Source organism: Ursus maritimus, unplaced genomic scaffold (assembly GCF_017311325.1).
Source record: "Ursus maritimus isolate PB19 unplaced genomic scaffold, ASM1731132v1 scaffold_1, whole genome shotgun sequence".
In the NCBI taxonomy this organism is placed as follows: domain Eukaryota; kingdom Metazoa; phylum Chordata; class Mammalia; order Carnivora; family Ursidae; genus Ursus; species Ursus maritimus.
The window spans coordinates 87,761,540-87,783,643 of NW_024423343.1; the positions used below are offsets into that span (position 1 = coordinate 87,761,540).

Here is a 22,104-nt window from a genome sequence, read left to right on the forward strand (position 1 = left end):
TCAAGAATTGGCCACGATCAAGAATGTGTAAATTATATGGAAACTACTTATCACCAGTTGATAGAAGATACTTCAGAAGTGCACCTAATAAAGCTAAGTGATAGGACTTGTGAGTTTTGAATATCCTTTCCTGATCCTCACCAGTTCTCTCGGAGAGTAACCTCAAATTCTGCTGATTTTTATGATATTGGAGCATCCGAACTGATCTTTATCATACCTGACCCAGCGTACTTGCAAGCATGGACCTCACCTTAGATTTTCAACTTGACCAAAAGCCACTAGTAGAGAAACACCCACACTTTTGTGAGTTCTCTCCTACAGGGGCATAGGTGGTGAGGAAGTGGGTGATTTTTGTTTTTTAGCCACCGTTTCATTGACCGTGGTGGCTAGAACTGGTGACTGCGGCTACGTGCTTGAGTTGAGACACAAAGTATGAGAAGCATAAGTACATTCACGGGGCAAACCATGAAACCAAATCAAGCAAAGACAGTAAAAAGGAGAAACTATGGAAAAGAGACAAGCAGTTTTTTAAATGTTATTAATCATTAATTCCTTGCTTGAATCACCTTTTAAAAAGAGAATATGCATGAAATGGAAATACAACATATATGCACTGTATAAGGGGAGGGGCAAAACTTTAACTTATTTGAAAAAGGCTTTCTTGAGGTTCTGACAACTGACTTGAGAAACCAGGCCTCTTCTCATTGTTTTCTCCTCTGGTATCGTCTGCTATTGATATGGTCCCTTTATAAATATTGCAAATCTCCAAGTATTCTGGAGTACCCACTTTTTAGAATTAGGTCATAACAAGATGAGAAGTGAGATATATTAAAGATTGAATAAGCCCTGTATAAAAACGGTATCTGTTGTGAGTATACTAAATAAATAAAAACCAACAATCCTGAATTTCACCTGCTTTCTGTTGGCCTGGCTTAATAGTACATACTCGATCATTTTCTTCTTCTTCTATTTAGGTATCCATTCAAAATTAACCTTTAAGAATCCTTTTCAGGGCAAAAAGTTGCCTGATTAAGACCCAAGATAGCTAGGAATTCTCAAACAAAAGAAAACAGAGAGACAGTTACTTTGCATTGGAGCTTGTCTTACACATTTCTTGAAAATCCTTGAAATATATAAATTGACCAAAGCTCTTCCCTGGGGGGTGAGGAGCTAGCCTCGGTTCCTTGGTGGTATGAACATGTCTTGCGGAAGTCATACCAGCAGTCGGGACTCAGGTGGTCATGTTCAGGGGTGCCCAGGGTTGAGTCTGGACTTATCCAGAACCGTCTCAACAAGGACTGTGACATCCTGGAAGCGGAGTTTAGGAAGGCCCTTGGGCTCTGTGTGGGATCCATAAATCAGCCTGACTCAGGGCTGAACCGAGGGCTGAATGACCCAGGCTAATGCTGCGGGTTGCTCCACATGCAGACGCCCTCCTCTACAGGACAGAGTTCTGATGATCCTTCTAGCGCTTGCACCTCGTGGCTCCTGCTCTATCCCCTCACAGACACACACGCCCTCCATGTTCCATTATTGACTACATAAAAAACCATCCTCAAATTCTGGAATTGTTAAGGCAACAGCCATTTTGTTATGTCTCACGATATTGCAGATCCAAGATTTGGACAGGGCTTAGTTGATGGATTCTCTGGCTTTGAGTGGCATTTCCTGGGATCAGTTGGAGGGACTCCACGATGCTTGAACGGCTCTGAAGAGCTCAGGATGGCTTTACTCACATGCATGGGGCCTTGGAAGTTTGGGCTCAACTGGGCTCCTTTCCCTCCCCATGTAATTTCAGATTGTCTACACACAATCTCTCCAGCACAGTGATTTGACTTGTTATCTGCCTGCTCAGATTCTAAGAGTGCGTATATTGGAGAGTTATAACTCGGTTGCAATAGTGAGGAAAGGCTTTCCCGACAGAGAAAACATAAGGCATAAAGGGCCCAAAGGAGTTAAGGGAAGGGAGCAGGCAGGCAGAGAGCGGTATTTGCTTTTAGAGTGAGGATAGACTCAGGAAAACTCTCAGTAGCTGTCACACGTGAAAGACTGTCGATTCGTGCATGTCCATCACGTTCAATCTGTGCATGATAGAAGCTGGCATTGTTCTCTGCGGGTGCTGAGTAATCACCTCTCCACACTACGTCGGGGTCTTTGTTTATACTTAATAGTCTCTAAGGATACTAGAAAAGGCTCTCAACAGAGAATGAGGAGACCTTAGTTCCAGGTTTTTTTCTTAATTTTAAGGATCTCAATTTCTTAACCTGTAGAATTTTGCAGCTGGTGTATCGTCATCTCATGAAAACTCAACAACTATTTATTAAACACTTCCTACAAGTAAGATGCTCGCCTGGATGCCCAGATGTCCCGACCCTTGCCTGTTCCTCCGAATCACCTCGTGCCCTGTCTCCTGCTACTAACCGCCTTCGTGTAATTCCTGGAACTCACCGAGCTTTACCTGGTCGTGAAGCCTTTCACAAGCTGCCCGTCTGCCCACAACACTCCTTCTGCGCTGTCCCTGTAATTCTGTCCACGTGCGCTTAAATGCCACCCCCTCTAAAGTGACCTACCCTAGTCTCTGGTGCACCTTCTGTTGGTTTTCCTCTCTACTTCCCGACAGTGGGCATTTATTTTCTAAATGCACTTGCTTACAAATTTCCTGTCTGTCTTCCGCACTAGACACCGCACTCCAGAAAGTGGGAGCCGTGACTGTCGTACTCACCACTGCACCTCATGGCCCAGCACAGTGCCTGCAATGCAAGGTGCTTCCGAAATGTGTGTGGAATGGATGTTTAGGAGACCCAAAGTAAAGTTGCAGTCTAGTGAGAGAAGGCAAAATGAGGCAGAATAATGTGCCTTAAGACAAGAACCGTGAGCAAAGTTCTCTGTTGGTGTTCAAGAAGAACAGACAGAAGGTCGGTCACAGGAGGCATCTGCCCAGGAGAAAGTGCAATGCACATTGGAGAGGCAGAAGGAGCCACAGCCAGAGGCCTTTGCTCACCATTTGAGGAGTCTGAGTTTTTTCTTAATGCAGTGGAATATGCTGACGAGTTTGAGCAGTGGAGGGACATGGCCCGGTCATATAAAGGTCACCGTGCAGAGAATGAGTGAAAGGTCAAGATGGGACACTGGAGATTCTGAAGGTGTCCGAGAGAGGCCACCTTGTTGATGGAGCAGACAGCAGAAGTGTAGAGAGAGAAACAGATTTAAAATAGATTTGGGGGGCACCTGGGTTGCTCTGTCTGTTAAATGTCCAACTCTTGATTTTGGCTCAAGTCATGATCTCAGGGTCATGAGGCTGAGCCCTGAGTCAGGCTGGAGTCTGCTGCAGATTCTCTGTTTCCCTCTCCTCTGCCCCTTCCCCACTGCACGTGTGCACATATGTGCGCCCTCTCGCTCTCTCTCAAAATAGAATAGACTTGGGAACAGAATATAGGAATTAATGATGAGTTCGATGGGGGAGGGTGAAAACAGGGGAGGGCTTCAAGCATAACGCAAGGCTCTGGGTTGAATTCCTGGTGGAGGGAGATGCACCAGGTGGGAGAGATAAGGCGGCAAAGGGAAGAGAATATGTTCGCAAGAAGGAAATCAGAAAAATAAGCACAAATGATCTGCTTATTGCATAAGGGATGGGCACTGTTGAGGTCGGGTTTACATTTCAAGTTTCTCAGTCTCTGGATATTTGCTTTCTAACCACTTCCTCCCTCTGCCACCACCTCAGGCTACCCATCCATTTCACTGCAAGTTCTTAATGAGGGAATGTTCCCCAAGTGGTCTTTACATCATAGTTGCTCAATAAGCACCAACGTGAACCGAGTTTAATTAATAGGTTGATTAGTTCTTAATCCTTACTTGTACGTAAAGACCTAGTGAGTCACTGGTTGTTCCTCTTTCCCAATAACACATTGGAAAGGTGTCCACTGGTTATTAAGTATTCTGGCTTACTTAGTAGATTGTTCAAGAAGTCTTCAAAAGCCAAGTGCGGTACAGTGAGAAATGGAACGTTTACCTATGTGGTTCAGGTCCAGAGCACTTTTAGTCTGAAAAAAATCAGATCCCTCCACAACACTGTAACTTATCTAAGTATCTTTTCCCCTAGTCCTTTATTGGACGTGGACACTTCTAGAAAAGTATACTCTCTCCTTAGCAATTCAGTGGATGCTGCACTAATTTTCCCCTTGTCCCTGAAGGACACTCTCCACAGTAGTCTTTTCCGTTTCCCTGATTAAACAGAGTAAGCCACAACACCCCTTTTGCAGCTCCCTTCCTGAATCTGACCAAACTCCTCAACTAGCCTAACAACCCTTGCCTTCTGGGTCCCATTATGCTTGAGTCTCCAAGGCCCAGAGTGGCCAAGATCCCATCAGAAATTGTTTGCAGCATCCCATTCTGTTCCTTCTGTAAGCGTGGCTTTTCTCTCCAGGTTCCCTGCAAAAACCACAGACAGTTAAACTTTTTAAATTTGATCCCCAATATTTTTAAAATGTTATATGGTCATTTGGGTACAGTCCAGGAATGATTTAACAATATATAAAATCTCCTGGGAAAATATACAAGTCATTCAGTTAATATTGAAATTATACTGACACTTTATGAGAAGGGTTACACTTTTTCAGCAATGTATGCTTACTACACATGTGCACTTTAGACATAAAATAAATGCTGGGCCTTGAGAATATAACAAAGAATAAGAAAACGTCTGCATCTTAAAATAATTCAGCCAAATGACGGGACACCAACCAACTCAGGTGCTATTATAGGAGTAGAATGGTGGGCCCACCAATAGGTGGGGAATGACCAAGTCCACTAGATTGTCAAAGACACTCCATGGTGGAGATGTTGCCATGAACGATTTTGAGGCTGCTATAACTGCAACAAGCATCTACTACCTCTGATTTCAAGTTTTATGTTTGTTTTAAGATCCTTATTACTCTTACTCATAACGCTTATAATAGTTGTTACACACCTGCACTCACATGTAACGGTGCGTGAATGACACTGGTGTCTCTTCTAGGTCTTAAAATTATACAAAAGCTTTCTTTGAGGCAAAACAACATCCCATTGCTTTGTAATTGTGAAGAAATAGAGCTAAGTTAACAGGGAGCTTTTTAAAGGCTCACAATGAGATCACAGGAGATCTTAGAAAATGCCCTGGGCCAGACGCCTGGTGGGTGCGGCTTGACCAGAAATGTTGGCAAGAAAGAGCCAGGGCCTCTGCCTGGGGGCCCGAACCAACTCCTAATCCCAGGACAGTCCTGCTCGACCTTCCCCAGGACTTCTGAACCACGTGTTGGGAGACTGGGGTGGAGAGAATGGAGGGAGGGCTACTGGAGAGTTTGCCGGAGAAACACTGAAGACTTTGATTTGATCCTATCTGCAAATGATTGCAGACGCTGAGGAAGAAGCCACGACCGATCTTAGCTGGTATCAGAGGACTGAAAGACAGCTCCCTAGGTGTGTATGTAGCTGTGCCAGTTGTCACAAGGTAGGGAAGGCCCATGGGCCGTGTGAGCACAACTTCTGCCCGGACTATATGAAGCAATGTTGAAATCATTTGAGTTGTAACAAAGAGCTCCCCTGCCTCCCCCATTAAAAAAACCTTCTATCCTCATTTTTAACTGCTACTTACACTATCACAGAGGAATCATATGTTTTACAAAGTGGGAAACTGGTGTGTGCTTTCCATGCTTAAAGTCGTTGCAGGATTTCTTTTCCTTTAGTGCCCGCGGTTCTGGGTCACGTGGCTTAGAAGAATGAAGAGGCAGACCAGAGGAAAAGTGGTGGGCAGCAAAGCAAAGTTTATTGAGTACAAAGCTCCCCAAGAGGGAGGGGACCTCAGAGGGCTGCCAATTTGGCGTTTAAATCTAGGGTGTTTAATGGGCTCTTTGGTGTGGGCTGTTTCAATCTGGTTAACCCTCGTGCCCCTGTCATCCAATCAGGTTTTTGTCCGCGCTTTCATCTACCTATCAGGCAGGTTCCCGTGGGAAAGGGTGGAGGGCTCCTTCCAGGGTGGTGTTTGACAGCCTCAGGGATCAAGAGGGAGGTGGCCGCCACTGCCCTAAGGCATGCCTTCCAGCCTCAGGCCACCGGATCAAGCCCTTTGTTTAAATATCCCACTGGCTAAGAGACGCCTAGGTGACTCAGTCACTTAAATATCCCACTGGCTGTTGAGCTGGCCCCCGGGCCTGGGTTAAAACACCCAAGACCATTCCCTTCCTTCTGTTAAATACTTGTTGTACGTCCTCCGTCCTCCCGGTAGGAAGACCTGAAGCTGAAGAAACTCTAGAATAACAAGATGTGGTCTTTGTCCTTTTATGGGTAGTTTTCCCCTTAGGACAGGGCCCCTTGACCCTGCCTGCTTTTCTTCTGACTAGCCTTCTTTACAGTGAACCTGTCTGTTAGAAAGCTAGGTCCTCAAATCTTGAACTCCAGGTAAAGTTGGGGCTAACGGTAGAGATCTGCGAGTGATCTCAGCTTCTAGGTGGAGGACAAAGTCACGGTATGATTGCCCCTTGAGAGTAATAGAATTCAGTCTTTTTAAAATAATCCTCTGTAAATTAAGTTTTTTAATAATTATTGCCACCTCTTTCAAATATTATTTTGAAATATTTTTCTAGTTAGTTTTCATTCTTCCTCTATCACATTATCATTACTGCTTATTCAGTCCCGTTCTCCCAGCATGTAACTCATCTTTCCCCATCTCCACTCTTTTTTTCTACTTAACTACTTTATTGACTCCATTTTATTTAGGATTTAGAACATTTTCCAAAGTGGCCCAAGAGTAAGGCCTAAGGAAATAAAAAGTTGTTACACACTGCCAGTCACGTTTAGGGACTCAGCTTTTACTGGGCACTTGCTGTGAATCAAGCACCGTGGTAAGCACTGGAGACATAAAGGCAAGCAAAATAGAGGGGCTGCCTTCAAGGAGCGTGCAAGACGGAGACTCAAGTAAAAAATAAATAATAATGATGCTAGTAAACGACGTGGCAGGTGAAGTGATTTGAACTTTCACCTTTCACTCTTGGAAGACCATGGAGACCCTTGACCCTAGATCTGAACTTGTGATGAAGTCACAGTCAAGCATCTTCTATCTAACCTCTGTTAGGTTCTGTGGAGAATATAAGAAAACAAGAGGCATAAATGAGTCATGAAAATAAGATATTCACACATGAAGATAATTACTAAAATTAAAAGGCAGTGTATTGGAGTTCTCCGGAGATACAGAATGAACAGGATAGATAGGTGATAAATAAACGATAGATGGATGGGCGGATAAATGGAAACCTAAAAAGCTGTATTTCAAGGGATTGCTTCTTGCCATTGTGGGAGCTGGCAAGTCCGACACTTGTAGGGCAGGCCGCAGAAACTGTCAGCAAGAGTTAATGCGGAGGTTTTGAGGCGGAATTTCTTCTACCTCAGGCAAACCACAATTTTGTTTTTAAGACATGTCGACTGATTGGATAATGCCCACCCACAACAACAAGAATAGTCTCCTTTACTTAGAGTCAAACTGATCTGCTCTGGAGAGATACCAGAGGTATGGCTGGACGACTTTGGCTAAAGACATCAGGTGTATGACTCCTAGATCCAATCAACCATCTCAGCAGAAACCGGGAACAGAGATATAGTTATCCAGAAAAGATGTGTGGAGGGCACTCTTGTTAATGGCTTGGACCCCAATGAATGACACAGGCGACTGATGAGGTTTTAAGAAATTCATACCACCAGAAATGTCACCAGCTTGGACTGAAAGGTACAGTACAGGGAAGGGACAAGATGAAGAAAGAATGACTCTGAGGGCAGAGCCATAAATGCAAAGACCAGAGTCCACAGACCTCCTTGGGCTTCAAGGGTGGAGCCAGCCCACAGGACAGCGAGTTTGCCTCTGCCCAAAATGATCCAGATGATTCTGATTTGGACTTGGATGACAAATGTTGGAACAGCAAGGTGTCGAAGATTTAGGGAGGAGGTCTAGAGAAAATTGACCCAGATTTGAATTTAGATTTTACTCTTAGTAATAGCGAGGTGTTTTTTTTTTCTTCTAAAGCATTTAAACTGTTAAGCAAATGAATACAATATATTTTCTTAAAAGTAATTAAAGATAATATACAAAAGATATGTTATTTATATTACATAGGGAGAAAATATAAATGCACATTAAAATATTCACAGTTATTTGACTTTAAATTTCTTCAGTTTTTTTAGTTTCATTTTCTAGAATAAACTTCATTTTGTAATGAAAAGAGTTTTTTCTATTTGTAAGGTAAGTATGTTATATCATATTACTTGTCTCGTATTGATCAAGTTGTTTTTTGGTGTCAGACCCATTAGAGTATTAGTGTGAAAAAAACAGTGACTTGATAAAAAAGACCTAATTTCTAGGCTTATTGCTACCTTTCAATACTTGGACTTCAGACAAGCCCTCTTAAACTCTCTAAGGCTATTTCCTGCCCTACACAACTCACAAAGTAGATGTAAGAATCAAATGAGGTCATTTATGAAGACTAATTCTCAGTATAAATGTTAGGAATGATTATTGCAAAAAATAATTTTAACACTATTATCAGTTTCATATACATAAGTAATATGCATTTGTGTTCTTTATTAAATAGGTATTTTATCATATGGAAATTATCGTTGATTTTATAAAACATATTTATATTGTGTCATAATAAAGCAGCACATTTATGTAGGATCATGTCAAAATCCCCAATAGACTGTGAATGTTTGCATTTAAGTGAAATATCATACTATGTATCTAAAACCATTTGAAGATTTATTTTAAACGAATAAATGTCATGTTTGTTGAAAGGCGATAACCAATAAGCACTGAACATTTTGAACTGAAAAAGAGAAAGTCCACTGATTGTGAATGTTAACCACATCGACAATATACCTTCACAGCAACACCTAGATTAGTGTTTGAATAACCAAGCACTATCACCTAGCTGAGTTGACACTTAAAACTAACCATCGCGGGGCACCTGGCTGGCTCAGTCCACAGAGGATGTAACTCTTAACCTTGAGGCTGTGAGTTGGAGCCCCACACTGGGTGTAAAGATTACTTAAAAAAATAAAAATAAATAAGAAATGTTAAAACCAACCATCACATGCCGTATATGCTAATTGCCAGACTAATGGTACCTGAAGATTGAAATATCAAATGAATTTGATGGTAAAGTACACAGCCCTGCACAGGTGCACTTCTAACCCCCCTCTCCTGTCTCTCTCTGCACCCTGCCCCCCACCGTGTTTCCTCATCCCGCATTGAAACTCTGCCTAAACGGATAGCAATAACAATATCTGGCATTTCCACTCCTCATTTGACTGTTCTTCTCTCTGTTGTAACTTTCCTTTTCAAATGTCAACTTTCAGAGGTCAAGACACAGATTCATGGGCCGCCTGGGTGCCTCAGTCAGTTAAGCATCTGCCTTCAGCTCAGGTCACGATCCCAGGGTCCTGGGTTTGAGTCCCACATCGGGCTCCCTGCTCAGCCGGGAGTCTGCTCCCCGCTCTCCCTCTGCCTGCCACTCCCCTTGCTTGTGTTCTCTCTCTTTCTCTCTGTCAAATAAATAAATGAAATCTTAAAAAAAAACAAAACACAGATTCATGTTGTTCCTCCCAGGCATTATATTTGAGAAGTATTTATGTGTTCCTATCACGTGAAGCTCTTCTCTCTCATTAAAAACTGGGGTGAGGTTTTATAAGGACACATGGGTGAAAACAGTACCCCTTAGCATGCTGAGGCATTTATTCCTTAACTGCAAAAGGACTATTTTTCTTCTCTTAGATTATCCCCAAAAAAAGAAAGAAAAAAAAAGAAAAAGAACAAGAAAAAAAGAAAGACCTTGTTTGACTTTACAAAACTGCAGTAAATGAGACTATAGTCTAAGCCCGTTTCACTCTGGAAGCACGGTCATATCGTGACACTTAGCGGCCCCTCCACAAGGCATCCTCAACGTTTGTTCCTATCCTGTTCAGGCTTGTTTAGAGTCCCTTTTATTCAGCTTGCTAATACAAAATGAAATCTAAGTTTCCTTTCACACCATCTCCCCTAAATGTTTACAGAAATTGCGGTAGGTGCATGCACACATGTGTCTATACAATGATATTTCTGTGTATCAGAGTGTGTGTGTGTGTGTGTGTGTGTGTGTACATTTTTTGCGCAGAAGTTGTGTCATTGATTTTCCAGATTACTGTCATCAGGATAAAATAGGAATTGCCATATTTAACCTTAGCAATGAAACTCCTGCCAAGCATTGCAATCTAGCTTTTTGGCTCTTACTGCTAAGATTTCTGTCTTCACATTTATGTTTCCTGTTAGTTCCTGTATCAATTTAGAAAAATGTAAAGGGTAGCTATTAAAAGATATCTGGAAGGTAAAACGAATGTGCTGCTCTCAGCAGAAAGGAAGGGTGTCCACTGTTTAGCTTTCTTCTCCTGAGCAATCATTTGTTTTTCAACTTGCAAAATGAATTTCGAAACAACACCACATTATTGCTACAAAATATTAACAGGCACAATTAATATATTGATATATGTTTGATTCTACCATCCTTCATTCCCTTTATGTCGTTCTTCTTTTAATCTGCTGTGACAGTTCAGTAATGGAGCCCTAGAAATACGACTTTAGGGTCGGCCATGCTACTAATCATCAGTGTAGCATTGCGTGCTGTCCATCAGATACGTGCTCCTATTTTGTCGGCAACGACGACGATCTGTAGAATTTCTACTCAGAGAAAATGCTTTCCAAGATTCCTTTACAAGCAAAAAATTTAATGGGATGCTGAGTTTGATCATGACAGGGATTTTTTTTTTTTTTTTCTGCTGAGCAGGTTGTCATGTTAGTTTTAACTGGAGGATACAGAACAGAACTGTTAAAGCAATCCAATTATATAAGCTATATGTATCCAACGAAGATGAGGCTTTAGACCTTCGTTATCGGCTCTATAATCTTCGGCTATAATGGGACCTGCAGGCCACCTCTAGATTGTATAACAATGGTCACTTTGGGGGTTCTTGGCTTAAACTCATACCCGCAGTAAAATAATTAATGGCTAGCTACATGGATTCCATCATGAACAACATTATAAACAGATCTATTAAACAAACCAGTTATTCCTCCAAACTGGCACTTAGCAGTGATTGTCACTCTAAAAGAACATTAATGAATGTTTCCAGGATATCAAGGGGGGCAAGCCAGCTGCCTTTAAAAAATATTTGTACAGATTGGTATCAATTTATCTCTTGTAGCATATGCCACTCCTGTTATTAAGGAAAAGCCAACCCTCCCAGCTTGGTACAAATCCACAAGTTTGGGGCATTCAGTTCATTCAGCCTGATCCTGGAAAGTCATATTTTTTTTTCCTTTGGTGGGCAGAGGACTGCATATTTTTAGTGCAGTATTAAACAGTGCAGGGTATGGCCTTCCTTGTTAATGGTAGGTGATCTACTCAATCTGTGCATTGTGTGTTATATATATCATGGTGAGTGTTCCATGGTAAAGCAGTATAAGCTGTAAATATTTTATATTCAGTGTAAACACAGAAAACTGAAAACATCCTCTTGAGGCGTAGATGTCTCTTCAGTGCTATGATTATGAAAAACATTGTTTGCTTTGTTTTACCTTTTATTTAGAATATTCATTATTTCTTGTGAAAATTATAGATATCAGTCAAATTTGTTGTCTATTAGCATCTTTTCACACACCTAGAAACATAAAGACAAACCTATATTATTTCAGAATATTGTTCTTTATCCAGAGCATACTTAGTTCGTTATCAATCAGCATTAATATATATTGTATTAATTATATAGTATTATAGAAAAGGGTTATAACATAATCATGGCAAAGGTCTGACTCTCCCAGAACCCAAGAATATATATAGTTGACCCTTGAACAACATGGGGGGTTAGGGGCACTGACCTGCATGCAGTCAAAAATCCACAGACAAATTTTAACTCCCCTAAAACTGAACTACTAAATAACCTATTGACTGGAAGACTTACCCATAACATAAACAGTTGATCAACACATATTTTGTATGTTATATGTGTTATATACTACATTCTTACAATAAAGTAAGCTAGAGAAAAGAAAATGTTAAAGAAATCATAAGGAAGAGAAAATTCATTTACAGTGCTCTACGGTATTTATCGAAAAATATCTGCATATAGATGGACCCACAGAGTTCAAACCCATGTTGTTCCAGGGTCAACTGCATTATAAACCTTCAGCAGCTCCTGGGAGGTTTAAGGGTGAAAGACAAGCCTGGCAAGGGTTGCCACCTACGAACGCTAGACCTCGTAATCAGGAATTCAGCACGACTGAACATTGGAGCCCACTCACTGTTAACAGAAGGGGTCATGTACTTTCAGTTATAAGATGAATAAGTGCTTTGGATCTAATGTACAGCTTGGTGACTGTAATTGATAGTACTGTGTTGTATACTTGAAATTTGCGAAGAACGCTTCCTTAAGGTTCTCACCCGCCTCCCCCCCAAAAAGGTAACTGTGAGGTGATGGATGTGTTAATTAACCGGTTGCTGAGGATCCTTTCACACTGTAAACACATATCAAATCATCACGTGGAACACTTTAAATATATTACAATTTTGTTTGTCAATTATACCTCAATAAAGCCGGGGGGGGGGGAAGAAAAAGGAAAAAAATTAACCTTTCACTAGAAGAAGTATAACTATTGTCTTATAATGTTATCACACTCTCATTAGTAATTATAAACAAATCAATAAACAATTTGGAGCAGGAAAAAAGGAGTATAAATACCAAGATCGATTCGTTTTCTTATCACTGATTCATTCATTATCAACCATCAACTGGTAAATCTTGGATTTCATTTCTCACATTAGAATAAAGGTATTAATTACTCAATTCTATTCACTCCCTGCACTGTTGCTCCCCCTGTTTCGGACTAGTGCTCTCTACTTCCTGCTGTGCAGATATGTGTAGATATAGATATGGATATAGATACAAATATAGATACAGAGATAAATTTCCAGGCCCATATGACAACTATAAATAAGTGAGATATTTATGTATGATTAATGCTTCTTTTTCCTGCTCTTCTACAAATCCCATGAAGGCAAGAACTCTATCTGCCTCTTGAGCAATGTGCTCTCAATACCTAGATCATAAATGGTACACCTGCAAGGCATTCAATAAATAGGTATTGAGTCAGTGACTAAAGATGTACGCACCGATCTCCGGTCATGATTCTGTGTCGTTCAGTCCTCTGGACTACAGAACTCGCCCCATTACAAGTGTCCTGCCCACACAGCTGCCTCACTCTGATTCACTTTCAACCTCACCACCTCCTTTTTCTCTCTCAAGTGCAACTCCAACCCTACCCCTTCCCTACTATTTTACCATTGAGAAAATGGTCGTGACTGGCCCGGGATGATGGGACCATAAGTGACAGGGCCAGATAACCATCCCAGTGCTCTGACCCCAACTCCTTCCAGCAAATGAAAGCGCTACTATTTCTGTGTCTCTTTCTTTCCTGCTGCGTTTTTAACCTATTCTGATCGAGTTCCTTGTGCCTGCTTCTTTCATTCATTTCATCGCTCTTGGAACAGTTTTTCTGTTTGGGCAAATTCAGCCGCTGGAGGTTGTGCCAACAGATTCTTTTCTACAATGCACGGACTTGTTTGGGACTCCCCGTTTTTTCTCCCAGTCCACTCGTTTGCAAATGCAATGTGGGAGTCCAGTCGCATTCATCTAACCGCAGGGATAGGCAAAGGTCAGTGAAGCAATACATTTCCTCCTGCAAGTAAAGTAATTTTTGCGGAAATATTTCCAAGCTGTTTCAAGCTTCCTACTTTCTTAAACAAGGTGTGTTAATGTCATGCAGCCTGGTCTTGCTAAGTCAGGGGAACTATATATAGAGGCAGAGAGCTCCAAGTGCTAAGCTTCAATTACTTAAGAAATTCAAGCCTTTCCTACTCCCCTGGTGTCATGTCAGCGAAGAGTCAGTGGGTGCTAAATAAATGTGTCAGTTATCATTGTTAAACACTGGACTGGGACTGCGAGGCTGGTGGAGATATCTCCTCCGCTGGCCTTTCTTCAAATGAAAACCCCATCTGTTAGAAGTGCTGTGAGCCCGAGCTACCCGGACTGATAATGCATGGTATATATTGAAGGGAATTTGAACCCCAGAAGCTCAAAGCTTTAAATGCCCTTCACTTCCTTTCTGTTAGTCATTGTGTGTAAAGAAATCTCCCTTCTTCTCCATTCCTCAGCCCTACAGCGTGCAGCTACAGAGAAAAAGCAAAGCTGTCACAATGATGGACATATAGAAAAGGGTTATCCCATAATTATGGCAAAGGTCTCACTGTCCCCAGATCCCAAGGGAGAGCACATAGCATTCATGATCCTGTAACACCCAGAGTACTAGGAATAGAGAACAGTCTTTTGTGAGGCTTTCTTTCATTAGCTCCATTCCCCTTGCTAAACAGGCACAAAGCAAGCCCCATCTAGAAGTTGATACTGACTCACTGGGTATGTAGAGTCAAGTATGGTGGGCTGGCTCCAAACTTGAGAATAGGGGCGTTTGAAACGAATACAGTCAGCATCTAATTCTGTGTAAGATAGTAATCGAATAAGCTCTTCTGACTGAGCTATCAGTCACTGAAATGGACCTAATTTGTAAGAAATTAATATTAAATAAGAACAAAATAACTAATAATGAGAACAGACGAATGTATAGCGTGTAATATTGCTGAAATTCTTTATAAGGAGCATATGACTTCCTAAACAACGCTGAGGTTATTTTAGATAATTCAGTGATGCAATAGTTATAAATTGAAAGACTTGAGAATTCCTGACTTAAAAAAAAAAATCCTAAACCAAGTGCCACTGAATTAAATGTGAATTAAATTAAGCTTATGATAACAAAAATGAACAAGCCTTGTGAAAATTCTGAAAGGAAAACTTTAAAAAAAGGATCTTCTCTCCTTACGCCAGAATAGAGTTAACATCAACAGTAATGAAGTGTGTTGAAACATGTGCCCTTGAGATGAAGTGAGGAAAATGGCACTTCGTCCCCAGACCTATAACCCCAGTGTAATCATGAGACAAAAATCAGACAGACTCAAACTGAAGAACATTCTACAAAGTGCCTAACCAGTACTCTTCAAAACATACAACGTCATCGAAAACAAGCAAAGTCTGGGGCTCCCGGGTGGCTCAGGCGGTTAAGCGTCAGACTCTTGGTTTTAGCTCTGGTCCTGATCTCAGGGTCGTGGATGGAGCCCCACTTCAGGCTACATGCTCAGCCTGGAGTCTGCTGAGATTCTTCCTCCTTCCTTCTCCTTGCTCTCCTTCTCTCTCAAATGAATAAGTAAATCTTAAAAAACAAAACAAAACAAAACAAAAGAACAACAAGGAAAGACCGAGAAACTGTCATAGCCAAGACAAGCCTAAGGATTCATGATGACCATAATGTGGGATTCTAGATGGGATCCTCGAATAAAGGACATTAAGGAAAAACAAAGGAAATCTGAGTGAAGTATGGACTTCATTCCATAATCTTGTGTCAGTATTGGTTCATTAATTGTGACAAGTGTGCTATAACGTAAGATGTTAGCACTATAGGAAATGGGGTGCGGGGTATATGGTACTTCTCTGTATTACACAATTTTTTCTAGAAACTAAAATTATTCTACAATAAAATGTTTATTGAAAAGTATATGACAGATATAGTTTTTAAAAGGATCTTCTGATGTAGTATTTGCAGAGGAAGATGCTTTTTAGTTTATAAATTATTTCCATAATTCGTGACAGTTCTCACATCTGCTACTATAAAATTCATTGCAGCTTCTTTGCCTCTTGGGAAAAAATGCATTTAATTATCAGCGAAATTCAACTCCAGCTTGTTATGATGAATGATTTGAACCTGTCAGCTTTTTTCCCCCTAAAAACAAAGAAGTGAAATGAAATACAGTCTTCTTCTTCTACTCCCTTCCTTCCACCTGCTTCATTTAATTGATGAAGGTTTGAGCTTTTATTAATCTTTTTGAGCTCCTCTGTAAGATGCAGAAAAAGCTAATATGATATCATTGTATCTCGCTAATGTGTGTGCTTTGTGAAATTGATACACCCTGCCAAGACATAAATTACTTAAACTTTGATAAATGTGTGGAAATCAGGGAATGTTCAAACAGATAAAGCACAGCAATTCCTCTTTTCTCTTCCTTTTTGAAACTCCATTTTGTGCTTGCGGTTAAATGTTTTTGCATTATTATTGTAATACGATGGGACCAAAGGCAGCAGGGAGAGCCATAGGGAGCCCCAGCAGATACAAAAGTCACCAGAGGGACCCAGCTCTGTGTCTTGTAGATAACATCTAACAACGTTGTCCTGGACAAAGCGGTTTGCCAACAGGTTCAGAACGACCTCCAGTCTCTCCCAGTGTGTCGTATCACAGAAACTGTCTGTTCAGGAACGAGGGCGCCTGCCGACACTTTGTACTTTCGGGTCCTTTTGCTGGCTCATTCGGTAGGCTGGAATCAAAGATCCACAAACACATTTTATTGGCAAAGAGAGCTCACCTGTGCCTGTGATCTGGCTATGACTCGGATGCCAGTGAGACTGGAAATAGGAGAAAATGATTGATTGATGTTCTGGGGTTGAGAAAGGTGATTTTTACTCAGTCACTAATTTATCAGATGACACTGAACAAGTTGCTTGGTTAACCATTAATCAGTTTCCTGGAGGCCCGAGAGTTCATACAACCCTTTGAAAACAGTTCTTGAATAGGAAACATGGTACTATCCATTGGACCATGCAAGAGCCATCAGTCATTGAATGCCTTTTGCCAGAGATTGGGCTCAGTAATTTCCATCCATTCTTTTATTTGGTCCTTACAATCAATCAGCAAGGGAGATATAGGTGAGAAAATGGGCTCACATCAAAAACTCAGGTGAGGGGTGTGAGGTCGTCAGGCACCGGATCCCTGTGCCTTTTCCACCACGCTGCTTCCATACTGGGAGTGTACGGATGAGTGTGGGATAGGGTTATAGCTCATCCAACCCCTACTCATCCCTCATGAGGTCCTTGAGGTTAAGCATGAGCCTTGGGGACTTGGGTCATACAACCCTCTTTGCAGACCTGGTCTAGGAGAGGGTACCCTCTCAGCAGTGATGCATTCATCTTAAAATATTCCAGGGGAAGGCTGAACACCAGATTATACCAAAGAGAGAGTGAGTTGGTAGAGGAGTTACAATTGTCAGCTTTTTAAGACAATTAGCAGCATATTTACCTGTTTAATTCTGCTTTTCTCATTATCTGATAACTTTTTGAGATTTGGGCTTAGATTTGGAAATCAGTATTTGTGATAACTGGCATGTATTTTAAAGTAATAAACAGGGGCGCCTGGGTGGCTCAGTAGGTTAAGTGTCTGACTTCACTTCCGGTCATGATCTCAGGGTCCTGGGATTGAGCCCTGCTTCAGACTCCTCACTCAGCAGGGAGTCTGCTTGTTCCTCTGTCCCTCCCCCTGCTCATACTCTCTCTCTCTTCCTCTCTTTCAAATAAAACTTAAAAAAAAAAAAAGTAATAAACAGATGAAGTTATACACAGCTTTTCTCAACTTGTCTAATTTTGTTGTCAAAGCAAGTTAGAAATGTGATGGTCTAGGGCAAAGCAAAAAAATTAAAATATATATATACATCTACTTTTTATCTAAAAAATGTCTATTATCTAAAATACTGTTAGTATTTTCCTGAGTAGGGACCATTTATAGTTCTGTGCTATTAGTTAAATTTTATTATTTTTTGTATAAGCCTACTGTAAAATCAAGAGCTCTTTGAATGGGTTTGAACCTGTAGAGTATTGGTTAGAATATATTTTTTAGAAATCAAATTACATTTTAAATTCTCATATGGAAAATCTTTTCTGAAGAGTTGAAGAGCCTTTCTAAAAACAAGTAATTGCATCTGGGTTATCTGTTTGATAAACTTAGGCTTTTTTGTGTTTGTTTTGTTTTTTTTTTTTTTTTTACACTTCAATTTCTTAGAGTTAGTCACATATGTTTGGGTCAAAATGTTATGGCAAATTACTACAAAGAAATTCTTCGTATTTTTTTAACACTCAGTAAATGATCATTTAGTATTATTATTCTTGTTTTTGTTATTAGGATTGAGTAATCTCGGAACCAGCACGGCAGAAGTCCTAGATATAAGAGGATTTCTTAACATCTGTCTCATGATGGTGTTTACGATGAATAAAAGGCCAATACCAGTTAACTTGCAAACTTATTTGTCATTGAATGATGGGTTCACTGTTTATAGGTTTTCAATAATGGAAAAATAAGGAGAAAATCAGGCCAATCACTAAATGAGGAAAAATGATCCAGGTAGAAAAAAATTCAGGAAAATGTATAATGTAAAACAAACATTTTAGGGTGGAAAAAAAAGGAAAAGATCAGGCTGCTTCTGGGAACAAGAAATGTTTTCATATTTCTGAGTAAAAAAAAAATTTTTGAATGGAAAATGGGTCTTAGTCCCGCTAATAAAGCATTGATCAGCAGCATGGTGTATAAAGGTAAGATCTGAGATTTTTTAAAAAACAATTTAGAAGGGGAAAATGTCAGAAGGAATATATCCTAGCAAAGAGGGGAAGGAAAGCAGGAGTGAGGAAAGAAGGTTTAAGTTGTACCAAGTTGGGGAGTAGAGATCAGGAAGTCAAGTTCTTGTGGACAAGCTTCTCAGCAAGTGGAAGGTGTGTCTGTCAGCATGGACCAAGCAAGACACATCTAATGAAATAGTGGAAATGGATGAAAAATAGATTCTGGGCAATAAGAATCACAACCATAGAAAAGAGAAATTGGACCTTGATCAGCAAGGGGTTTCTTACCTTCCTATGTGTCCTTGGACATCTTCCTGGGCTGGCCTCGTCAGTTGGTCCAGGCTTCATCAGTCAGTTCTCAGGAAACTCAGGTCATAACTGAAGCCAGCACTGAACCCCATGAGCTGGTACCAAAGGATTTGAATGAGATTTGCACATCGTAATTAAGAGTTTTCAAAATCAGGGACACCTGGGTGGCTCAGTCAGTTAAGCATCTGCCTTCTGCTCAGGTCGTGATCCCAGGGTCCAGGGATCAAGTCCCATATGGGGCTCCCTGCTCAGCGAGGAGTCTGCTTCTCCTTCTCTTTCTGCCCTTTGCCCTCCCCCCTCCTCTTGTGCTCTGTCTCTTTCTCTCTCTCAAATAAATTAATAAAATCTTTTTTTTAAAAAAAGAGTATTAAAGCTAGTTACAGTGTCAGAAATACCCAGAATATTTTGAGCCAGAAATCCAGAGTAAGGATTCTTCTCTTCCTGGTGAATATACTCACCTTTCAACACCAGCAGAGGAAAGAAGTATCAACTCAGGGTACCTAAACCCCTAAGAAGGAGGTTCAGATTTACGTTCTCAAAATAGTAAAACTGTGCATCCTTTCAATTTGCCCTTCTGCCAAACCTTAGTAATTTAAGGGAAAAGAATTTTTTTAAATACTATACATGAAGAAGAAAAGCCTTCAGGAAATTAATCAGAAGCAAATACATATTATGTACCCCACCCAAAGTACACAAAAAGAAAAAACCCACACTTACACTGAAGTTCTTGGTTTCTGACTCTAATGTGATCTTGTGGACAAGGTATAAGGGAAAACACTTTTCACAAAGCTCTATTAGAACTTAAACTTCTAAACTTTCATGAATCTATGGAAGATAACCTCATGTTATTAAGCTCTACCATATGGTCGAGTGCAATATTTATAATCCAAGCTGTGTCTTCTTTTTTTTTTTCTCAAAAATTGGATTGAAAGCAATAATTTTTGTAATAATCTGACACTAGTTTTACCAGGTGCTTTGCCAAGTTTGAAAGGGCTGGGGAAACAGTTCATAAATACAGCTTCACTTCTCTCTCATCCTTTTCATCATGCTGACAGTTTTCTGGAGAATCTTTACCAGAGTGGTTTGTGCCATTAGAGATAAGAGGCTATCTGTGTTTCCACTAGAAACCTCTATTTTCCGGACTTTATAACTCATCCATAAATATTCACTCCAGGCAACAGTTTCATATATTATGATTCTTTTCCCTCAAAATCAATATTGGCTTAACTAAATGATTTTTAGAAATTATGGGGACTCTTACACTACAAAAAGAATGAAAAGAAAAATCATATGCAGATAAAGGACCATGTTTCAGTGGGTGTGATCTGAACCACATTCTGCGGAATCCATAAAACATTTGCATCCTTTCTTAGCAATTCTTTCAGGGTATATAATTCAGCTGTAATAAAATTTATTGGATAATCTATATTTTGTTATTAATTCAAAATAGACATTTCCAATTTGTTTCTTTTTCTGTAAGGACCACAAAATTTGAAATTGTTTTTTCAACTAAAACTTTTGTAGAACTTTCTATTACTATTCACACTCCTTTTTTGTTACAGAGTTTGAGATGAAATTATAGCAAAAGCTATGAAATTACTTGACATAAGCCTTGGAATGTAATAATATTCTTAATATTTCCAAGTGTACTTAAGAGACTTATCAATATTTTACATTCAGATGGTCTCTAGCTTCTTGGTAGAAACCTTCAGCCTTCTGGAGTTGTTTTCTACCTGAGAGAGAAGACCTCACAAACTGAAGGTTTTTGTCAAATGAGGTACCAAAATATGTTACTTCCTCCAATCTGGAAAGATAACATTGTAAAGATTAGGAAGCAGGACTAAAACCACATGAACCCTTTTAAATAAAATACTTTCTTCCTAATTTGAATTTACTCACGATTTTACATTGCTTGAATAGATGCTCATCTCTTTACACTGTTGAGCCCAGCTGTGTGTGTGAGATGCTGTGTATCAAGATTGGAAATATACCACAAGCACTTCGCCTGTGCTTTGGCTTTAGTATGTGTGCTCAAAGCCTAAACTCAAGTATATTTCTCTTTCTTCTCTTCAAACAGCTATTCTGTGACAGTAAGAAGGTGGTGCATGCCACAGAGGCGCTGGACTGGGAAGACAAAGATGCTCCCGGGACGTTGGTCGGAAACGTGGTGCACTCAAGGATCATCAATCCTCTGCGTCTGTTTGTCAAACAGTCTCCAGTCCCAAAGCCAGGACACTTGGCGTATGCGGACAGCATGGAAAACTTTTGGGATTGGCTGGCCAATGTCACGGAGTTTCAGGAGCCATTGGCAAGAACTAAACGGAGGCCAATAGTCAAGACGGGAAAATTTAAGAAGATGTTTGGGTGGGGTGACTTCCATTCCAACATCAAAACTGTTAAACTCAACCTCCTCATCACAGGGAAAATTGTTGACCATGGAAATGGAACCTTCAGTGTTTATTTCCGACATAATTCCACAGGCCTAGGCAATGTTTCAGTGAGTCTGGTACCCCCCTCCAAAGTGGTGGAATTTGAAGTTTCCCCGCAGTCTACCTTGGAGACCAAGGAATCCAAATCTTTCAATTGTCGCATTGAATATGAAAAAACAGATCGGGCGAAGAAGACTGCCCTGTGCAACTTTGACCCATCGAAGATCTGCTACCAGGAGCAGACTCAGAGCCATGTGTCTTGGTTGTGCTCCAAACCCTTCAAGGTCATTTGCATTTACATTGCCTTTTACAGTGTTGATTATAAACTTGTGCAAAAAGTCTGTCCTGACTACAATTACCATAGTGAGACTCCATACTTATCTTCTGGCTGAATCTTTCCACAGTGATATAAATGAGGGGTGAATATGTATTTAATTAGAATGACCAAGAACCAAGCCCAACTCTTCACGGTAAAGGATCCCTTTTGTTTCTGGCAGTGAGCCTTAGTTCCCTATTAGGTTTTCAAATTAAAAAAACGAAAAAAAAAAAAAAGAAAAGAAGAAGAAAGAAGAAAGAAAGAAAGAGAAAAGGAAGAGAGAAAGAAAGAAACAAACAAACAAAAAGAAACATCTGTAAATGTGAAATGTGTTTGTTTCGGTCATACCTTAATCTAAAAAGTCAGACTGTGTATGAAGCCATCACTTTCATGTAGGATGGCTAAGTCCTAGAAATATTGTTGGTTCTCTAAAAGCAGCATCAATGGTAGCAACATGTAACGAGA

The 22,104-nt window shown here is 40.4% G+C and overlaps 1 protein-coding gene across 1 annotated transcript in view; it reads left to right on the forward strand.

Annotated features, from left to right (window-relative positions):
• NXPH2 (neurexophilin 2) overlaps positions 1 to 21,878 on the forward strand; it is a 70,987-nt gene extending 49,109 nt beyond the window's left edge. Inside the window, exon 2 of the mRNA XM_008695896.2 lies at positions 20,972 to 21,878. Coding sequence (XP_008694118.2) covers positions 20,972 to 21,715 — 744 coding nt within the window. The 3' untranslated portion in view covers positions 21,716 to 21,878. The remainder of the gene's footprint in view (positions 1 to 20,971) is intronic.
• Positions 21,879 to 22,104: the final 226 nt, after the last annotated feature.